Genomic DNA, 17,174 nt, shown 5'->3' on the forward strand with positions numbered 1-17,174 from the left:
AGAAATTACAATACAATATATTTTGATTAGCAAATTTCCCACATTTCAATAGAAGTAATTATGAGGTTATGATGCATTTAATTCCTACTTAATTGGGTCAGAAAACTTACTTAAGTTCAGCTATTGCATATAAAAAAAAATGAAAACTATTTTAATTCAGTTGCAAATAACATGAAATCTTGCATTAAAGTATATATTATTTAATAACTATAACTCTTTTTTATTTTACTAAAAAGTAGCCTACTTCTTTTCCACAAGTGTAATCTGAAATGTATCAATGAATTAGATTCATAAAATATATTCTAGAAATAAACATTTTATGAAAATCAAACATTACACGTTATATATTTTGATACACAGTATACAAACCTCATTCTATCATATATTAATAAAAGAAAATTGGGGGGGAGGGGTCAATACAATCACAGTTAAGTGTAAGTTACACAGTACTCAGTGCTGAAGTTCACAACAGTCATTGACATTTATTCCTCATATTCATGCTCAGTCTTTTTCTTGCTTCACTCAGCATCAGTTTTGTTTGTGTCTTTGAGAACACAGGACCATATGTCCTGCGGACCGTTTACACAGTTGTAGTCTTGAGGAACATTAAAGAAGAGCTCATCATCAAAGCATTTCTCATCACTGGGGGAAGCCAGATATGGTAGTTTGAGTACCACACCAGTCAGCAAACCCCCGACTGCCGCCACTGCAATAGTCCCGAACACAGCAGCCACCTGAAAGAGGGCCTGTTCCTGTGCGGTCCGACCCAAACCCGCTTCCAGATCCGGGATCAGTTCCTGCAACCTCGCTAGCAGAGGGTCTCCTTCTGGAGGGGCCCGATGAGAGAAGGTCTGGTAGAGACTGGGGCCATACGTTTCCTCAGTCGCCAGCAGGATGGCGCAGATTCCGGCTAGGCTGGAAATAAGTCCCGTCAGGCCGTGCAGGTTGTGTATGCCGCACTGATCCTGCAACAGCAGCCGGCGAGCAAGGAACGGGCTCAGGTATTTGTACCCCAGCATGCATGCAATGCATCCCAGGATGCCAAGCACATAAGCAGCGACCGGCGAAATCATCATGTCCACCGAAGCACCGACAGTTACTCCACCAGCCAACGTTACGTTCTGTACATCAGCCATGCTGATCTTGCCGTTCTTGCTGAGCATGCTGGACAGGGCGAAGGCAGTGATTGTGGAGGCACTGAGACCTATGAATGTGTGGAGAACGGCTCGGTGCTGGTCGTCACCCTTGAAGGTCAACGCTGAGTTAAAAGATGGCCAAAACACCCAGAGGAACAGGGTTCCCATTACAGATAGCACATCTGACTGATAACTTGTCGCCTCTTTTGGATGTCCCTCGTTCAGGCTGGGCCTGTACAGGACAAAGGTGACACCCAGTCCGAAGTAGCAGGCAAAAATGTGGATAAGGATCGAGCCACCAGCATCGTTGATCTTCAGGTATTTTACTACAGCCCATTCTGTGATCCCAAACACAGGGATTTCCAACAAGGCCATGATCTGCACAAAACACAGTATGTAGAATAAGGATGTGATATGAGTAAATTTACATATCCATTTAGCAGATGCTTTTATCCAAAGCTATTTACAACTTATAAATGAGGTATTACAAGGGTTTGATCATGGTGATTTAAATGCACTAACAAAAGTGTGATTATTACATGATTGAGCCATCCTTATACTTAGTGTGATGCCTAGGTAGCATTTTAAGGCTTCATGAGTTATTTAGTTTGCTTCTTAGGATGCATCATTTTACCAAATGTAAAGGCATCATTGCATATCCACTGCAAAGCATGCAATCCCATAATGTATTATGCCAAACTTAATGAAAAAAATAAATAAATAAATGTACATTTGAATATATAGTGAGACATTTCAATAAAACTGTTAAGTGTAATTGAAAATGCATTATTTTACCCAACAATTGTACATTTTAATGATTATTAGAGCTTTTTTACACATCAGAGTTAAGGCGCAATGCAGCATAAAAGCCAGACTAAAAATTATTCTTGCTCTGGCCCACCTCAGCCCCTAGTATGCAATATGCAGTTACAATTATGGTGAAAATCCATTTATGCCACCTCTGAGCAGAAGATAAGGCAAAACATCTTTTGTAGATTCAATATCTAATTTCAAGCCACCTGCTGCAAAAATGATCAACTTACCAAGAGTTGCACAGGGCTCGTCTTCCCCAACACTGCTCCAAAAGAGATCAGCACAACAGCACAGGCAAACTCGGCATTGATCAGATTCAGCACACCAAGATGAATCTTCCCATCATAGTAAAACTGAAAGAAGCCCTGCACCAGAATGGCCCACTGAATGGTAAATGTGGCGATTAGGAAGTTAAACACCATTCCACCAAATCCATAGCGTCGGAAAAATGCCAGAAGGCAGCCAAATCCAAGAAATATCATCACCTGAATGTCAGCAAAAAATGGATAGTTCTGATACAATGAGTTCTCCATTGGCTTTGTCTGGTTGTTCTGTAGAAGTGCATTAGCATCATCTTCATATGTCACAAAGAATGCATAGAGAACCACAATCATGACCTCCAATGCAAAAATTAGTGCAGGGAGCCGCACACGCAGATTGGTAGATTTATTCTTCATTTTGACTGTAACTGAGCACACAGCCAGCAGCTCTGCCTCACTTCCTGTAACACTTATTTATTTTGTCTACTGTAGTTTGATAAGCAGAATGCTGGCCATTGGCTAAAACACAAAGTTACATCATCCACATTCTGCTTTAGGCAAAGGGGAAGCCAGCTGCACTTTGTTCTTAGTCACAACCATTCCAAGGATTTTAAATTACTCAGCAGTTTTTAATCATTCTTTTTATTCAACTGGATATAGTAAAGACATTTAAATCTAATCTAATCTAAATAAAAAAGTGAATGATAAAAAGAGAAAGGCATAAAAAAGTTATTATCATGTTTATTGCAAAGATCAATGCCACAGTCATGATAGAAGCTCACAGCTGAGTGCAGAGCAATGCACTTTCAACAGGGGTTCACATTATTGCTTCCTAATAGAGCTGATAACACAGTATAAAACATTCTGCTCATTTGCATTTAAATACGCATAAATGCATCTTTTAAAAAGCCAGTGAGATTTCATGTGAAAGATGCAAACGATGATGAAGCCATGAGAGTAAAAAAGAAAATCCAATCAGTTTATAATTGTGTTTTAAATCTTGTTGAGCTTCTGGGAAAGTATTGTGGAAGCTTTCAGCTGTGTGTCGATGTATGTTAACTGCTTGATGGTCACTCAGACAGACAGAAAGAGACCAACTGACAGACAGATCAATCTAAAGATAGGCCGATAGATTGATAGATAGTATGCACACTATGAACTGTTGTTTGGACGTTCATGCTGACACATGAGCACAAACAGCACCTATGTGTCTATATTAATCTGAAAATAAGATTATATTCTGTCTATGTAAATGCAAGAAATCCTTGAGTGTCTATTTATGGAAGATACTGTTCTCAACATTTTGGTCTACGTACGTTATACCCTTTCACAGACTGTTATAACAAATTTCCACAGTTAATAACATCGTAAATCTAACAGTTTTTATATAATTACATATTGTCCTGTGGCTCAGTGGTAGAGCATTGCTTTAGCAGCTCAAAAGGTTGTGGATTCATTTCCCAGGGAACAGACATACTTGTAAAAACTTTAATCATTAAAAACTATTTTTGTAACCTGAATGCACTGTAAGTCGCTTTGGATATTATATGCTTTAGCGTCTGCAAAATGCTTAAATGTAAGTATAAATTGAAAAGTGTAATGTATATAAGGGGGAATCTCAATAAATTAGAATGTCATGGAAAAGTTCATTTATTTCAGTAATTCAACTCAAATTGAGAAACTCAGTGATAAAAATAAATTCAGTGCACACAGACTGAAGTAGTTTAAGTCTTTGGTTTCTTTGACAGTGGCCTTCAGCTCATCTGCATTGTTCGGTCTCTTGTTTCTCATTTTCCTCTTGACAATAGCCCATAGATTCTCTCTGGGGTTCAGGTCTGGTGAGTTTGCTGGCCAGTTAAGCACACCAACACCATGGTCATTTAACCAACCTTTGGTGCTTTTGGTAGTGTGGGCAGGTCCCAAATCCTGCTGGAAAATGAAATCAGCATCTACAAAAAGCTGGTCAGCAGAAGCAAGCATGAAGTGCTCCAAGATTTCTTGGTAAACGGTTGCAGTGACTTTGGTTTTCAAATAACACAGTGGAACAACTCCAGCAGATGAACCCAAATCATCACAGACTGTGGAAACTTAACACTGGATTCAAGCAACTTGGGCTATGAGCTTCTCCACCCTTCCTCCAGACCAGGGGTAGATAACGTCGGTCCCGGAGTGCTGATGTCCAGCAGAGTTTAGCTCCAACCCTGGAAAGAAAACTCACTTGTCTGTAGCCTTAGTAATCCTGAAGACATTGATTAGCTTGTTTAGGTGTGTTTGAAGTAATACAGCCTTTGATGGGCCTTTTTGACAATGGAGTCCCATTGGAGTCCCAAGTGTCCCATTCAGGTCCTGAGAGATGGTGGTGTCCAGGAATCTGAATGACACAACTGTTGTTGTTTCCCCTGAAGTCCACTGTCATCTCCACAGTCTTGAGCATGTTCATTTGCAGTTTGTTGTGTCTGAACCAGACAGCTCTTTAAACCCCTTTCAGACTCTAAAGTCACCATCCTGGATGAGGCCGATTACTGTAGTGTCATCTGCAAACTTCAGGAGCTTGGCAGAGGGATCCTTTGCAGTGAAGTCATTGGTGTAAAGGGAGAAGAGAGAAAAGGGAGAACAAATTTGGACATGAGGAGGTTTGGGATGACAGTGTTGAAGGCCGAGCTGAAGTTCACAAATAGGATTCTCACACAAGTCCCTGTTCTGACTAGATGTTGTAGTATGTAATGCAGCCCCATGTTGATTGCATCATCCAAAGACCTGTTTGCTCTGTAACCAAACTGTAGGGGATCCAGCAAGCGTCCAGTGTTGTCCTTCAGATAAGCCAACACCAGTCTTTCTTTGACCACAGATGTTAGGGCAACAGGTCTGTAAAGTCCTGTGATTTGGGGTTTCTTTAGAATGCGGATGATGGTGGAGCATTTGAAGCAGGAAGGAACTTCACACAGTGATCTGTTGAAGATTTGTACAAATATTGGGGCCAGTTGGCCTGCACAGGATTTCAGACAGGCTATTTCTATTTCACAGACCCGAAGTGCAGGAGGCGGGTTGCTGGAGATGCAAGTGGATCCATGAAGAGAAGGTCAGAATGGGTGACCTTTAAATTTGACATCTTTCTTATTTTTTCTTTTTCATCAAACTGTATTTTTTCACATTACATCATGGAAATGCTATCGTGGATTTTTTTTTTTTTTTTGCTGTTAGGGCAAATGGAAAGGCAAAACGTGTAGTTTCCATTCATCACTACAGATGTTTTTTTCCCAAATATGATGACTTCTGCTTCTGAGAATCCCAGAAATGTGAAATAAGTCTATACAGTTCAGACTAGTTTTTAAATTTGCTTTATCCAAAACGACTTAGTTTTCTTATTATTTTTCATCAGTATATGGCGTTCCTTGGAATCGAACCCATGACCTTGACTAATGCTGAAACTGTATACAGTATCCAGAAGAGAATGGCATATCATAGCCATTCTATGTACAAGTAAAAAAATGTGTGACTTCCGTATATTTGTCTTCACAGCATATCATAAACAGTGAAATGGACAAGCACATATTTGTTTATACATATTAACTCTTTGTATTCAGCTAGTATCTGTTTACACTGCACTAAAAAATTACATTTTTATTTTAAATATAAAGACTGAGATAGTATTGAATGTGAACGAGAGATGCTGACAACAGTTATCCAATATATATATATATATATATATATATATATATATATATATATATAATCGATAAAATATAATCCAAAAATAAAACTTTAAACCATTTAGTGCACATTATTTATAATTTAATTTTAGTAAAAAAAACAAAATAAAAAAAAAGGTTTATGGATTTAGCACATGTGAAGAAATCCATAATATTATCATTTATTAAAACATTAATATTAGGCTATGCGTTTGAATGCACATATTTTATTAAAAAGAATATGCAAACACTTTCTCAAATTATTTATCATCATTATTATTTTCTATTTTATAGACAGATGGATAACATAATGATATCATAATTTAATTTAAACATAAATATATATTATTATGCATGTGTATGAATTTAATATTCAAGTAAATTGTATTTAATCCAAGTCTGTTTCTAGATCGGTTTAGATATTATGACTCCGCCCTTGTTTACAAAGCGCTAAACATAGTTTCTGCAATGCATGTGGGAAATTGTGCAATAAACAGAGCAGGTCTATGAAAAGTGTGATATTTAAAGAAACAACGCATTGCGGGCTCTGCAAGAATAATCACACAGGAAGAAAAGGAACTAGACTTTTATCTACATGAAGAGGCGCTGTTAAACCCCGCCCCTCTCAGCGTCCATTTTGGGGAAAGCAGGAAGTTGTCTTGTTGGGAAACCTCATGACAAGCCGAACTGAGCTGATCAAATAGTCACAAATACAAGCATCGGTATTTGTTTTTGTTTGAATAATTGTTCGTTGGATATTCTATTCGTCTATAGGCGGATCTGACCGTTTGTTTCGCTGTTTTTTACGGTCCAACTTGACGCGCGCGTCGGAGAGGTCGCGACGATAACCGGAGTGCGACATAAAACACAGGTAATTTTGGCCAACAAGCAGCTTCTCTGGTTTAATTAAGAGTTGGGCTCATACGTAAAGGTGAATATGACTTGAACCGCGGTACGCTGTCTGTTATATTTGGATAAGAGTGAGGCCTCTAAATTAGCATCTTATGTAACGCGCGTGCTGCAGACTCGGGACTCGAGCTAACGTTAGCTATTTAAAGAGCTAAATAGCAGTACAGCGCGACTGTGGGATTAATTTCTATTTGTCTGTGTGCTTTGTCGATTAAACTTGAGTACGTAATCGAAACTGTACACTATAACTCATCGTGCTGGCTGTGTTTGTAAATCGCATGTTGCTGTTTTTGTGTACACAGGTCAGAATGGCGGATGACTTCGATGTTGAGGCCATGCTGGAAGCGCCTTACAGAAAGGTGGGTGGACGACCGGAAATTGCCGGATCTTTCTTTTTTGAAGGACTAGTTCAACCAAAAATGCAAAATTTCTCCTAATGTATTCACCCTCATGCTGTTCCCACTTGTAGTTATGGATGTCATTCTAATGATGAACACGAGGAGAAAATCTGAACATTGCTTCAAACATTTTATTGGACTGTCTCAGTTTTAATGCAAGTAGAATTTTTATTTAATTTTTTATGAAGTATGAACAGTCAGGGACTTTTACCAGAAAAGGCTTTACAAGTTAAACATAACTTTAACTGCAGTGTTTTGTGTTTATTTGGTTGTGTGTGTTTGTTGTTCAGTTTTTGACATGAAGTTAGCCTTAGATGCTGACATAAAATCAATAAAATAAAAATAAAAAATAAATAACTACGACTACTACTGAACTTTGCATCTATCCATGTAACAATGAGGACTGAAGCTTAAAAAAGAATTTAAAAAGCACCATAAAAATAGTACATACAAGTACAATAGTTGAGTTCCAGATCTAAAAACTGATTTTGAAAAAGTAAAATAAAATAAAAATTCACAGGGAAATGTATTTATAAAGATAGCTTCTTACCCGTTAAATACAGACCTGCTGTGACCTACAAGGCTGTTGAAGATATCACCCACTTTAGTTTCTCAATTATTACATTTAACAGCTAGATTCTTGGTGGAAAAAAAACATTACCCATGATTCTGCAAGGAAATGGCGTCCAAATATTCGTCTATATATGCATATTTTTCACATTAATGCTGTTAAGGACACAATCTTGTACCTTTGTCCCTTTTTGTGATTTTTCTATATATATTTTATTTAAATTAAAGTTCATAATGTCTTACAAGCAACTTTTATAATAAATGTAGGGTGTTTTTTTTTTCTTTTATTTATTTTTGCTTAAAAGTCCCAATGCCCATTCATTTTTTTTAAATTGTTAAACAAATCCGAAATTCAGAGTTTCTCCTTTTGTGTTCAGAAGAAAGCAGGTTTGGATGCATAATGACACAATTTGTATTTATAATTTTTTTTATTCTTTGGTATTGTGTTGTCATGACTATTTAGAAACCCTACTTTTATTGTCTGTGCCTGACTGAATTACAGGTTTGTATAATGTGTATGAGAGAGAGCGTTATGTTTTTTAGTGTGATATCCTGAATTACAAATAAATGCCCATCTATCTCTCTTTATAGACTTGCCTAATGATATCTCACCTCTACTCCCCTGAATACATCTTTGATTCCAGTGTGAACTGTGAAAAAAAGTAAGGTAGTAGTTGCGCAGTTTATTAATGTATTTTGATCCAAAATACAAATAGATCGCCACAATACACCTTTAAATGGTTACATAGCGGTGAATGAATACCAGTAGATGAAACACAATGTGACATGGAGCAGAGACAGTATTCAGGTTTCAGCCATGTCACCATAAAGGTGAATCTGATGCAGTGGCAGAAGAATATGCACTAACGTTCAAAATTTGGAGGTTGGTAAGATTTTTGAAAATAATTTTTTTGTGATCAAGACTAAATTTCTTGGTTTTCAAAGTGAATAAAATAACTGTTTTCTATTTTAATATATTTTTAAAATGCGGTTTATTTCTGTGATGGCAAAGCTGTTTTTTTTCAACATCATTCCTCCAGTCTTCAGTGTCACACGATCAGCAAATTAGAATGATTTAGAAAGGATAAATAACATTTCTTAATGTTATCAATGTTGAATATTATAAAAATTAACATTATATATGTCTTAACCATCACATTTGGTAAATGTAATGCATCCTTTCTGAAAAAAATCTTGCTTACCACAAACTTTTGAATGGAGGTGTACATACTATTCATTATGGACACGCGTTGTAAACTGATAGAATCATCCCCTGCCCTACATTTAAAAAAATAAAATAAAAGACAAAAAATGTAGAACGTCTTTATATAATGGAAGTAAACTTTATTGCAAATGGCATTTCATATGGTATAGCCTTCTCAATGGACCTGGAGTCAAGAATTGAAACCCTGAAGCCCTGGATTGTACTTGACCTTTACCGAATTTTTCCTATTAATTATTTGTCTAAATATGAATACTGTCTCTCAACCCAGCAGTTTGATGGTCTCTTAAACCATGGCCATTGGCATTTGGTTTGTGCATGTACCATTTTAGTGATTTCTCTTTATAATAAAACTGTTAACTATTAAAATAATGCATTACCCAATAATAATTTCTATCAGTAAAAATAGATATATAATTTTTATTTGTCTCTAAATTAATGAAAAACAAATGCCTGTCATAGTTGTCCAAATTAGCCAAATGCGCCAAATGCGTAATAAAAAAAACTGAAAATCTTTTTTTTTTTTTTTTTTTTTTTTTGACTGACTTTGATGCGGTGTCTTTTGGATGCAATATGACTAAGCCGTGTGAATCCCTGTCTGCTTCAGGACAAGCTGTGAGACCGAGATGGCATCGAGCTCTCACAGTCCAACAGCTCAAACTGGGGAAGATCACACGGACTGACAGCCTCCACTCTGGAATGACCTTTAGCAGCTCTATAACATGACTACAGCAAGACTTAGGCTAAAAATAGCAGGGTACCTATACTACCCTAAAAAACACATGTCCTAGCCAAGGTCAAGACCTAGAAATTAACTGATTGTTTAGGAAAGTTTAAGACAGGCCCCCTAACATCTGATTATTTACAACAGACCATTTGATGACATTCAATTTGCACACGCCTTTATCCAAAGTGATAAAATGAGGAAAAACAAGGAATTTATCATAAAGGAGCCAACGATAGTAATATTTTTGTCTTTTCTCTTATCCCTATTCCCTCTCTATTTCCAGTGTTTCCTCTCCATTCTTATGTTGTTCTTTTATCAATCCTGTTCAGGGTGAAGGCAAGTCCTCCAGCGCCAATGGTCAAAATGAGGAACGCAGCAAAAAGTAAGCTAAAAACCCTCTGTATTCTTGTCATTCTGCTTGATTTTAAGCTTCTCAGAGAAGTTACGTTCACATGTTGGAATGAAATTGTGTTGTTTCCATGAAGGAAGAGACGCAGTAGCAGTCGTAGTCCGAGTCCAAGTCAGCACAGGAGTAGAAGTGGAGGCCGCAAGAAGAGCCGCGAGCGACGCAGGAGCCGTAGCAGAGAACGCAAACGTTCACGGAGCAGAGAGCGCAAGAAGTCGCGATCCCGCAGCAAGGATCGTGGTGGACACCACCGTGGACGCAAAAGCCCCTTGTGAGTTTAACCCCTGAACATTGTTTAGAGGACAGAATTCGAAATTCAGGACAGTACTTAAGCACTCATCAACAACACAGTGAAATAGTTAAAGGAATAGTTCACCCTAATATAATCCTGTCATCATTTGCTCACTCTCCTGCCGTTACAAACCCATAAGAGCTTTTGGAACATAAGTTGAGTTTTTTAATAATCTTTCATCTTTTTTTGTCCTTTCAAACTAAAGTTTGAACTTTTTAAAAGTTCAAAAAAACAATGTAAAAAGATTCAGTACGAATTGCGCAGTTTATTCCAAGTCATCTAAAAAGTCCTAGGCTTTTATAACCATATTTAATGTTTTATCCAAATAGAATTTCAAGCTAACTTCTTTTTTTTTTTTTTTTTTACCTAACATGTGTTCCCTGGGAATCGAACTCAAAACCTTGCGCTGCTAACGCAATGCTCTACCACAGGAACACTATAATAAACATATAAAGATTTACCAACGCAAATACATAGAGCTCATCAAATATAAGCAGAAGCTCAACCGTACAAACTTCATTGTTTTTTACCCAGCAAGCAAGCAGTTAAACTTCAAAGATGAGTTGAGGTCATATATGTTTGGAATGATGTGAGGGTGACTGAATGATGACCAATTTTTTTTATTTTTGTGACAGAACATGAACCAATGTGAATTTTTTTGTGTATTTGTGAAAGATGTATGTCACAGCTTTTTGTAACTAATGGGTGGTCAGTGTCTTGCTAAATGCCTGCTTTGCTAAGAATGCAGAAGTACTGTATTTTTAAAGATGCTTGGTGTTTGTTTTTAAAAATTCTGAGAATAGAAACCTGGAGGCGATGTCCACCCAGGCCTACTGTGTTCTTGTTCACAGGGTCTGCTTAACCAAGTTCATTGGCCAGTTGTAGTCACATGATTCAACATGCCCTTAGGGAGCAAGCAGTGATCTCCCACTTCTTCAGTGATCATGGTTGCATAAATATTTTTTCCATAAAAAACATTTCAATATAATATGTCCTTAGAGTAAACTGATTTTTTTTCAATTTCTTCACTTTTCTTCACTGACCATGTTTCTGGAAGTATTTCTTCCTATATTTATTTTTCTGAAATATATGAGGGTAATATAATATTTGCAAATTTTTACAAATATTGATAATACAATATAAATTTTACAGATTACTCCGCTCTTATGGCACCTTGTTTCCATGGTAACAGAAGTATTATATCAGACTGATGGATTATGAAGGCTCTTTTAGAATTATGGGTAGTGTAGTTTTCCACCTAAATTTGGCTATTCAACATGATTTTTAAAGAAGAATCACACATGATTTCTGCTAATATCATCACATTACATCCATGCTCATGTTAGGTCTGTCTTTTTTACACTATCAATAAAAAAGAAAATTCTGTGAAGACCATTTGGATTTCACTGGATACTTGCCCTTCTGCATCTAGCATGTCGTAGCTCTCACATGACCATGATGGCTGAAAGTTGACTGGTTTAATACTGAGACAAACCCTTGTTTTATGTCATAGTATGGGGCCGAAATTAAATGGTGGTCCCGGAGGGAAGACTGGCCCACAACATTTCCCCAAACACAGGTGATCTCATCTGTGACTCTTGCCGCCTGTTGTGTGCTGATGTGTATTTCTGTTTTGAGTAATCTTACATGGATAAGTGCTAAACACAACTGATGAAGTATTCTGACTCTAGTCGCAGGCGCTCTCGGAGCAGAAGCCCATTTAAGAAGAACAGAAGCCCGTTTAAGAAGAACAAAAGCCCTTTTAAGAAGAATAAAAGCCCTGTCAGGTGAGCTGCTCAACACAGTTTTATTGAAATATAGAACACTCTTAAAATGGTTCTTGATTGGCATTGATGGTTCCATAAAGTACCTGTAAAATTCATGGAACTTTTTCAGTGCACAGATGGTTCTTTGATAATGGAAAAATGTTCTTCAGATTATTAGTATTCTTCACAATAAGAAAAAATGGTCCACTGAAAGATTCTACAGCTACTCTTTATGTTCAGATGGACTGATTTGTGTTTCAGTGGTTGATGAACTGTGTTTCTTCAAACAGGCAGCCGATAGATAATCTGAGCCCTGAGGAGAGAGACGCCCGTACAGTGTTCTGCATGCAGCTCGCTGCCAGAATCAGACCCAGAGATCTGGAAGATTTCTTCTCTGCAGTGGGAAAAGTATGATGCCCTTGATTAAAGCTAACCTGGTTGTGATACATTTTTTGGCTTCTTTTTCTTTTTTCTCTCCATTTACTGATGTTAAATAAAAGATAAAGCACATGAGAGCTTTTGTATCCATTTTTTTTTAAGGTCCGTGACGTAAGGATGATCTCAGATAGAAACTCTCGGAGGTCAAAGGGCATTGCCTACATTGAGTTTGTGGATGCGACATCGGTACCGCTGGCGATCGGTCTGACAGGGCAGAGGGTTCTGGGAGTGCCTATCATAGTCCAGGTTTCACAGGTTAGAGCATCAACACATCGTAGATCCACTGTCTGCTTCCTAATTCAATGCATGGAAATCAGTTTGTTGAATTGTTTGCATATTTCAGGCTGAGAAGAACAGGGCAGCAGCTATGGCCAGCATGCTCCAGAGAGGTGGTGCAGGGCCAATGCGGCTCTACGTGGGCTCCCTGCACTTCAATATAACTGAGGACATGCTCAGGGGCATTTTTGAGCCATTCGGAAAGGTGTGGTTGACATTTGAAATGCTTTTGCATGCATAAATAAGCAGCTAAACCAGAGTTAAAACTAATGTGGAGTGGATCTTCTATTTAACGTGAGTTTCTTTTCTCATTTCAGATTGAGGGCATCCAGCTAATGATGGACAGTGAGACTGGCAGGTCGAAAGGATACGGCTTCATATCAGTGAGTTCATCCAAAAGCTTAATTTTTTTTATTAAGCTCCAGGTTTGCTGTATTTGATTACAGGGCTGAACATTTTGGGCAAAAAAAGTTGTGATTATCAACATGATAGTAGTAACTAGGGGTGTAACGGTACACAAAAATCACGGTTCGGTACTTACCTCGGTTTTAAAGTCACGGTTCGGTTCATTTTTGGTACAGTAAGGGAAAGAAATGCAAACATTAAACTGCAGGTTGTTTATTACTATACACTTTTTTTTAAAGGAGCTATGTGGAGGTTTTTACTTAAAATAAAAAAATCTTTAAGATAGTTTTCATTTGTACATGTATGAGCCAACCATGATGTAAAAAAAAGAATGACACCTCGACTGTCCACCACGGTTGCCTCTATCAGCCTGTTGGCTCAATTGTGTGTGGAGGAGTCGGGCCCAAATTGGCGCAAAAATTCACAAAAGTTGACGTCATGCACATTCTCGTCTACTTGGGCTTACAACCGTACGGCACGACAGCCATTATAGTAAGCAGCGGCAATAGTGTTTTCAAATGGACTCCGCGGATGGAAAGAAGCAACCAGCCTCCAGCACAATTCAGACACCCACGGACACTCCTCGTAAGTAAAAAAAAAAAAAAAAAAAAAAAAAAAAAGAGCGTGCGCACTGAGAACGAGCATGAGACTGGCTGCAGTTCCTCTAACGGCCACTGGTGTCAGTAACGGTTAGAAATTTCAGAACCTACGCAAATGCTCCTTTAAAAATACTTTTTAATAAAATATATATAAAATAAAAATAGAATAAGAAATAAAATACTGCTGCAAAGTTCTCCACTAAATAAAATACTCTCTCAAAGCAATATCATATAATAAAATAAAATGAAAAATATAAATAAATAACTATGATTACAGTGCAGCATTACCAATCCCAGCCTATAGTCCTGCTTCACCAGAATCGTTCCTGACGTGGCGCTTGGCGTGCTGCTGCTGTAGGTGACATAGAGGGAGGCCGCCAACAGACCAGGATCTTGTCTTCATGACAACAATATCTATACTTCATACTGAGCATAAATATAAAGCCTACTGATAAAGGACACCATCAACAGTATGGACGGCAAAATAGACTGTTTGACAGGTGCAATATTTGAAAATCAATAATTTTTTTTTTTATTACATTTATATCTGAATTTATGTCAACCTATAGACTTTCAAACATCAAAGTGTCATGAATTAATATGTATTTGTGTACAAAATGACATATAAACATATTTTTCTATTCTTTTTTGCCTGGAAACACTTCCAACACGCTTGCGTGTCGCATGAAAATTAGGCGTCGGTCCTATTTCTAGCATGCACGCGTTTTCTGAGATGCGCGTCTCACGCAGGCATTCTGCAAGCTCTAACCTGTTAACATGGGAGCCGAATTAAAAATGGACACGCCACGCATCCAGTGTTTCGCTGGCCTTAGAATCAGCTGCAGGGCGTGATTTGCGCTGAACGCGGAAACTTCCGCCACTTAATATGTTCGTTTGGAAACACGAAAATGTATATGTTCCACACACAAAATATTGCATTCGGTCATTCGGTACACACATGCAACGTACCGAAAGCCCTGTACCGAAACGGTCCGGTAAGAATATACGTACCGTTACACCCCTAATATATATAAAATAAAGCCCAGCCTTTGTGATTTAATTTTTTCTAAATATTTGCTGTTTTTTTCATCATGTTGTGACAGGCAAGGGAAACTCAACTATATCTGCGTAATGTAAAATGTAATTTCAAAAAGTCAAGAACAGTTTTATTTTGCAATTTGCATCATAAATCTGATTCTGATTAACTGTCTGTTTGTGCAGTTTGCAGATGCAGAATGTGCTAAAAAAGCCCTGGAGCAGCTAAATGGTTTCGAACTTGCGGGACGGCCAATGAAGGTGGGTCATGTTACTGAGCGTTCGGATGCCTCCTCTGCAAGCTCCTTCTTGGACAATGATGAACTGGAGAGAACTGGCATTGACTTGGGCACGACGGGTCGACTTCAGCTGATGGCGAGACTGGCTGAAGGTAAAGATTGAACGATGCATGTTGCTGCCTCTCATATGTGCCAATGACTGATTCAAACTGCTTGTGTATTTGTTACTTCATATGATATTGCATTGTTGTCAACTCATATACTTGTTTCTGGGATATTTTTAGGTACAGGACTGCAGATTCCTGCTGCTGCCAAACAGGCCTTACAGATGAGCGGCTCTGTGGCGTTTGGAAATCTGGCGAATGGTGTGTCTAAGTCATATTCCTATCTTAGAATCCTTTGAGTTGAATGCAATTTGAAGCGCACTGAGGTCTTGAGAATTTTCCCCAAGGGGAGATTTGACAAATCCGAGTCGAGCTTGTTGACCTGCTGTCCTGTTTCCACCATTTATTGATTTTTCAGAAGGCTTACAGTGAGTTATTTATGTTTTGTGCCACTTAACAGCCGCAACCACACAACCTCTTGTTCCCAATCCTGGAATGAACCAAGCTATGAACCTTCCAAGTGAGCCACTGGCCACACATTGTTTACAGCTCTCCAACATGTTCAGTCCACAGACGTGAGTTGCACTGATTATTAAAACCTTTCTGGACAGTATGGTGCATGTGATGTCAAATGGCATGTGACCTGGTTTAAAGAAAGTAATTAAAAATGAAATTTCTTGTTTTGTTGCTTTTGTAGGGAAAATGAACCTGGCTGGGACCTGGAGATAAAGGATGACGTCATCGAAGAGTGCAGAAAACACGGAGGCATTATTCACATATACGTCGACAAGAACTCTCCTCAAGTAAGTGATCAGCTTTATACAGTGGCTAGGAGGAGTCTACATACTCCTGTTAAAATTAGAGCTTTTGAGATGTCAAAAATGTATTATTCGCCCCTACATTTTAGGACTCAAAGCCTAATCCTCACTTTTGCTCTTGTTTGGCAGGGAAATGTTTTTGTAAAGTGTCCATCCATCCCAGTAGCAATGGCTGTTGTCGGCGCCCTGCACGGCCGGTGGTTTGCAGGTAATCCCGTCCTGTTTTCTCCCGTCTACCAAGATTTTCTCTTTATAGGAGTGCCTTGTGATGTTGTAAGTGACATTAATTGGACTCTTCTTCTATTTTACAGGTAAAATGATCACAGCAGCCTACGTGCCTCTACCTACGTACCATAACCTGTTTCCAGAAGCTGCCACAGCCACAGAGCTCCTGAGGCCCATGCACCGGTGATCCAGACAGCGACCCCTGCTTCTTACTGACCCTTCTTCATCTGGAACCGTACATCTGGTTCCTAAAATGAACTGCTGTGGGCCAGAAGTAGTCCTGTCATGAAGGAACCACCTCATGTATGAAGCTAGATTTCACAGTTGGACTGTATTTTGATATTGTATTTAACAGGGGTGTTGATTTACAGATAGAATCACCCTCTCTGTATTTCGCTTATAGTAGCAAAAGCAAGCTTTAGACCATCTTTTGGCTTAATGTACAGTGGTCTATTAATAAATGAACACCTGTAACACCGTCGCTCTCTCTAGATGAGCTCTTGACTCCTGAAAACCGGATTTGAAGGAGATTCTGGCATTTTTTGAAAGGTATTTGAGCGACTTTGATTTTTCTTGTAAGGTTTCTCAATCTGTTTGATCTTCAGTCAAGAAAGTTTTTGTCATTCTTCATCTTTTCATGACAGACATTGTGTTGTGAACTACTGGTTCATTTTCTGTTCTGTTTCTTAATTTTTAAGCAACAAAATACAACCAAAAAAAGTTGTTGTTTTTTCTTCCGGGGGTCTACTTGAGCTGTTTAGCTTTCTAAAACATCTTTGAATTTATAACTTTTCATAATCAAGAATGGATTTTTCTAAAATCTTCTGATTAAATGACTTTCACAACA

At 38.2% G+C, this 17,174-nt stretch overlaps 2 protein-coding genes across 3 annotated transcripts; one reads left to right on the forward strand and one right to left on the reverse strand.

The window, feature by feature from the left end:
• Positions 1–417: 417 nt before the first annotated feature.
• rh50 (Rh50-like protein) lies at positions 418–2,758 on the reverse strand. The gene is made up of 2 exons (XM_059523527.1): positions 2,180–2,758; positions 418–1,514 (listed from the first exon to the last, which is right to left on the reverse strand). Exons 1-2 carry the CDS (start codon positions 2,624–2,626, stop codon positions 519–521), a joined length of 1,443 nt encoding a protein of 480 aa, XP_059379510.1. The 5' UTR covers positions 2,627–2,758; the 3' UTR covers positions 418–518.
• Positions 2,759–6,507: 3,749 nt separating this feature from the next.
• On the forward strand, positions 6,508–17,174 carry LOC132115456 (RNA-binding protein 39-like). 2 transcript variants are annotated; one of them, XM_059523943.1, is made up of 16 exons: positions 6,509–6,769; positions 7,110–7,166; positions 10,054–10,106; positions 10,210–10,401; positions 11,936–12,001; positions 12,114–12,209; positions 12,479–12,596; positions 12,729–12,881; positions 12,970–13,107; positions 13,220–13,285; positions 15,128–15,332; positions 15,465–15,545; positions 15,745–15,859; positions 15,982–16,087; positions 16,232–16,310; positions 16,414–17,174. In XM_059523943.1, exons 2-16 carry the CDS (start codon positions 7,116–7,118, stop codon positions 16,512–16,514), a joined length of 1,620 nt encoding a protein of 539 aa, XP_059379926.1. In that variant the 5' UTR covers positions 6,509–6,769; positions 7,110–7,115; the 3' UTR covers positions 16,515–17,174. The 2 variants fall into 2 exon arrangements, with proteins under 2 accessions (XP_059379927.1, XP_059379926.1); XM_059523944.1 differs by lacking the exon at positions 11,936–12,001 and having other exon boundaries at positions 6,508–6,769.

This window comes from Carassius carassius, chromosome 34 (assembly GCF_963082965.1).
Source record: "Carassius carassius chromosome 34, fCarCar2.1, whole genome shotgun sequence".
NCBI classification, from domain to species: domain Eukaryota; kingdom Metazoa; phylum Chordata; class Actinopteri; order Cypriniformes; family Cyprinidae; genus Carassius; species Carassius carassius.

Bases quoted from the DNA above. Each gene is read 5' to 3' on its own strand.
- rh50 (XM_059523527.1), bottom strand. From the start codon at position 2,626: ATGAAGAATAAATCTACCAATCTGCGTGTGCGGCTCCCTGCACTAATT. The intron at 1,515-2,179 runs GTAAGTTGATCA...TGTTTTGTGCAG, and splicing joins CGAGCCCTGTGCAACTCTTG to ATCATGGCCTTGTTGGAAAT.
- LOC132115456 (XM_059523943.1), top strand. From the start codon at position 7,116: ATGGCGGATGACTTCGATGTTGAGGCCATGCTGGAAGCGCCTTACAGA. The intron at 13,286-15,127 runs GTGAGTTCATCC...CTGTTTGTGCAG, and splicing joins AAGGATACGGCTTCATATCA to TTTGCAGATGCAGAATGTGC. The intron at 16,088-16,231 runs GTAAGTGATCAG...CTTGTTTGGCAG, and splicing joins TCGACAAGAACTCTCCTCAA to GGAAATGTTTTTGTAAAGTG.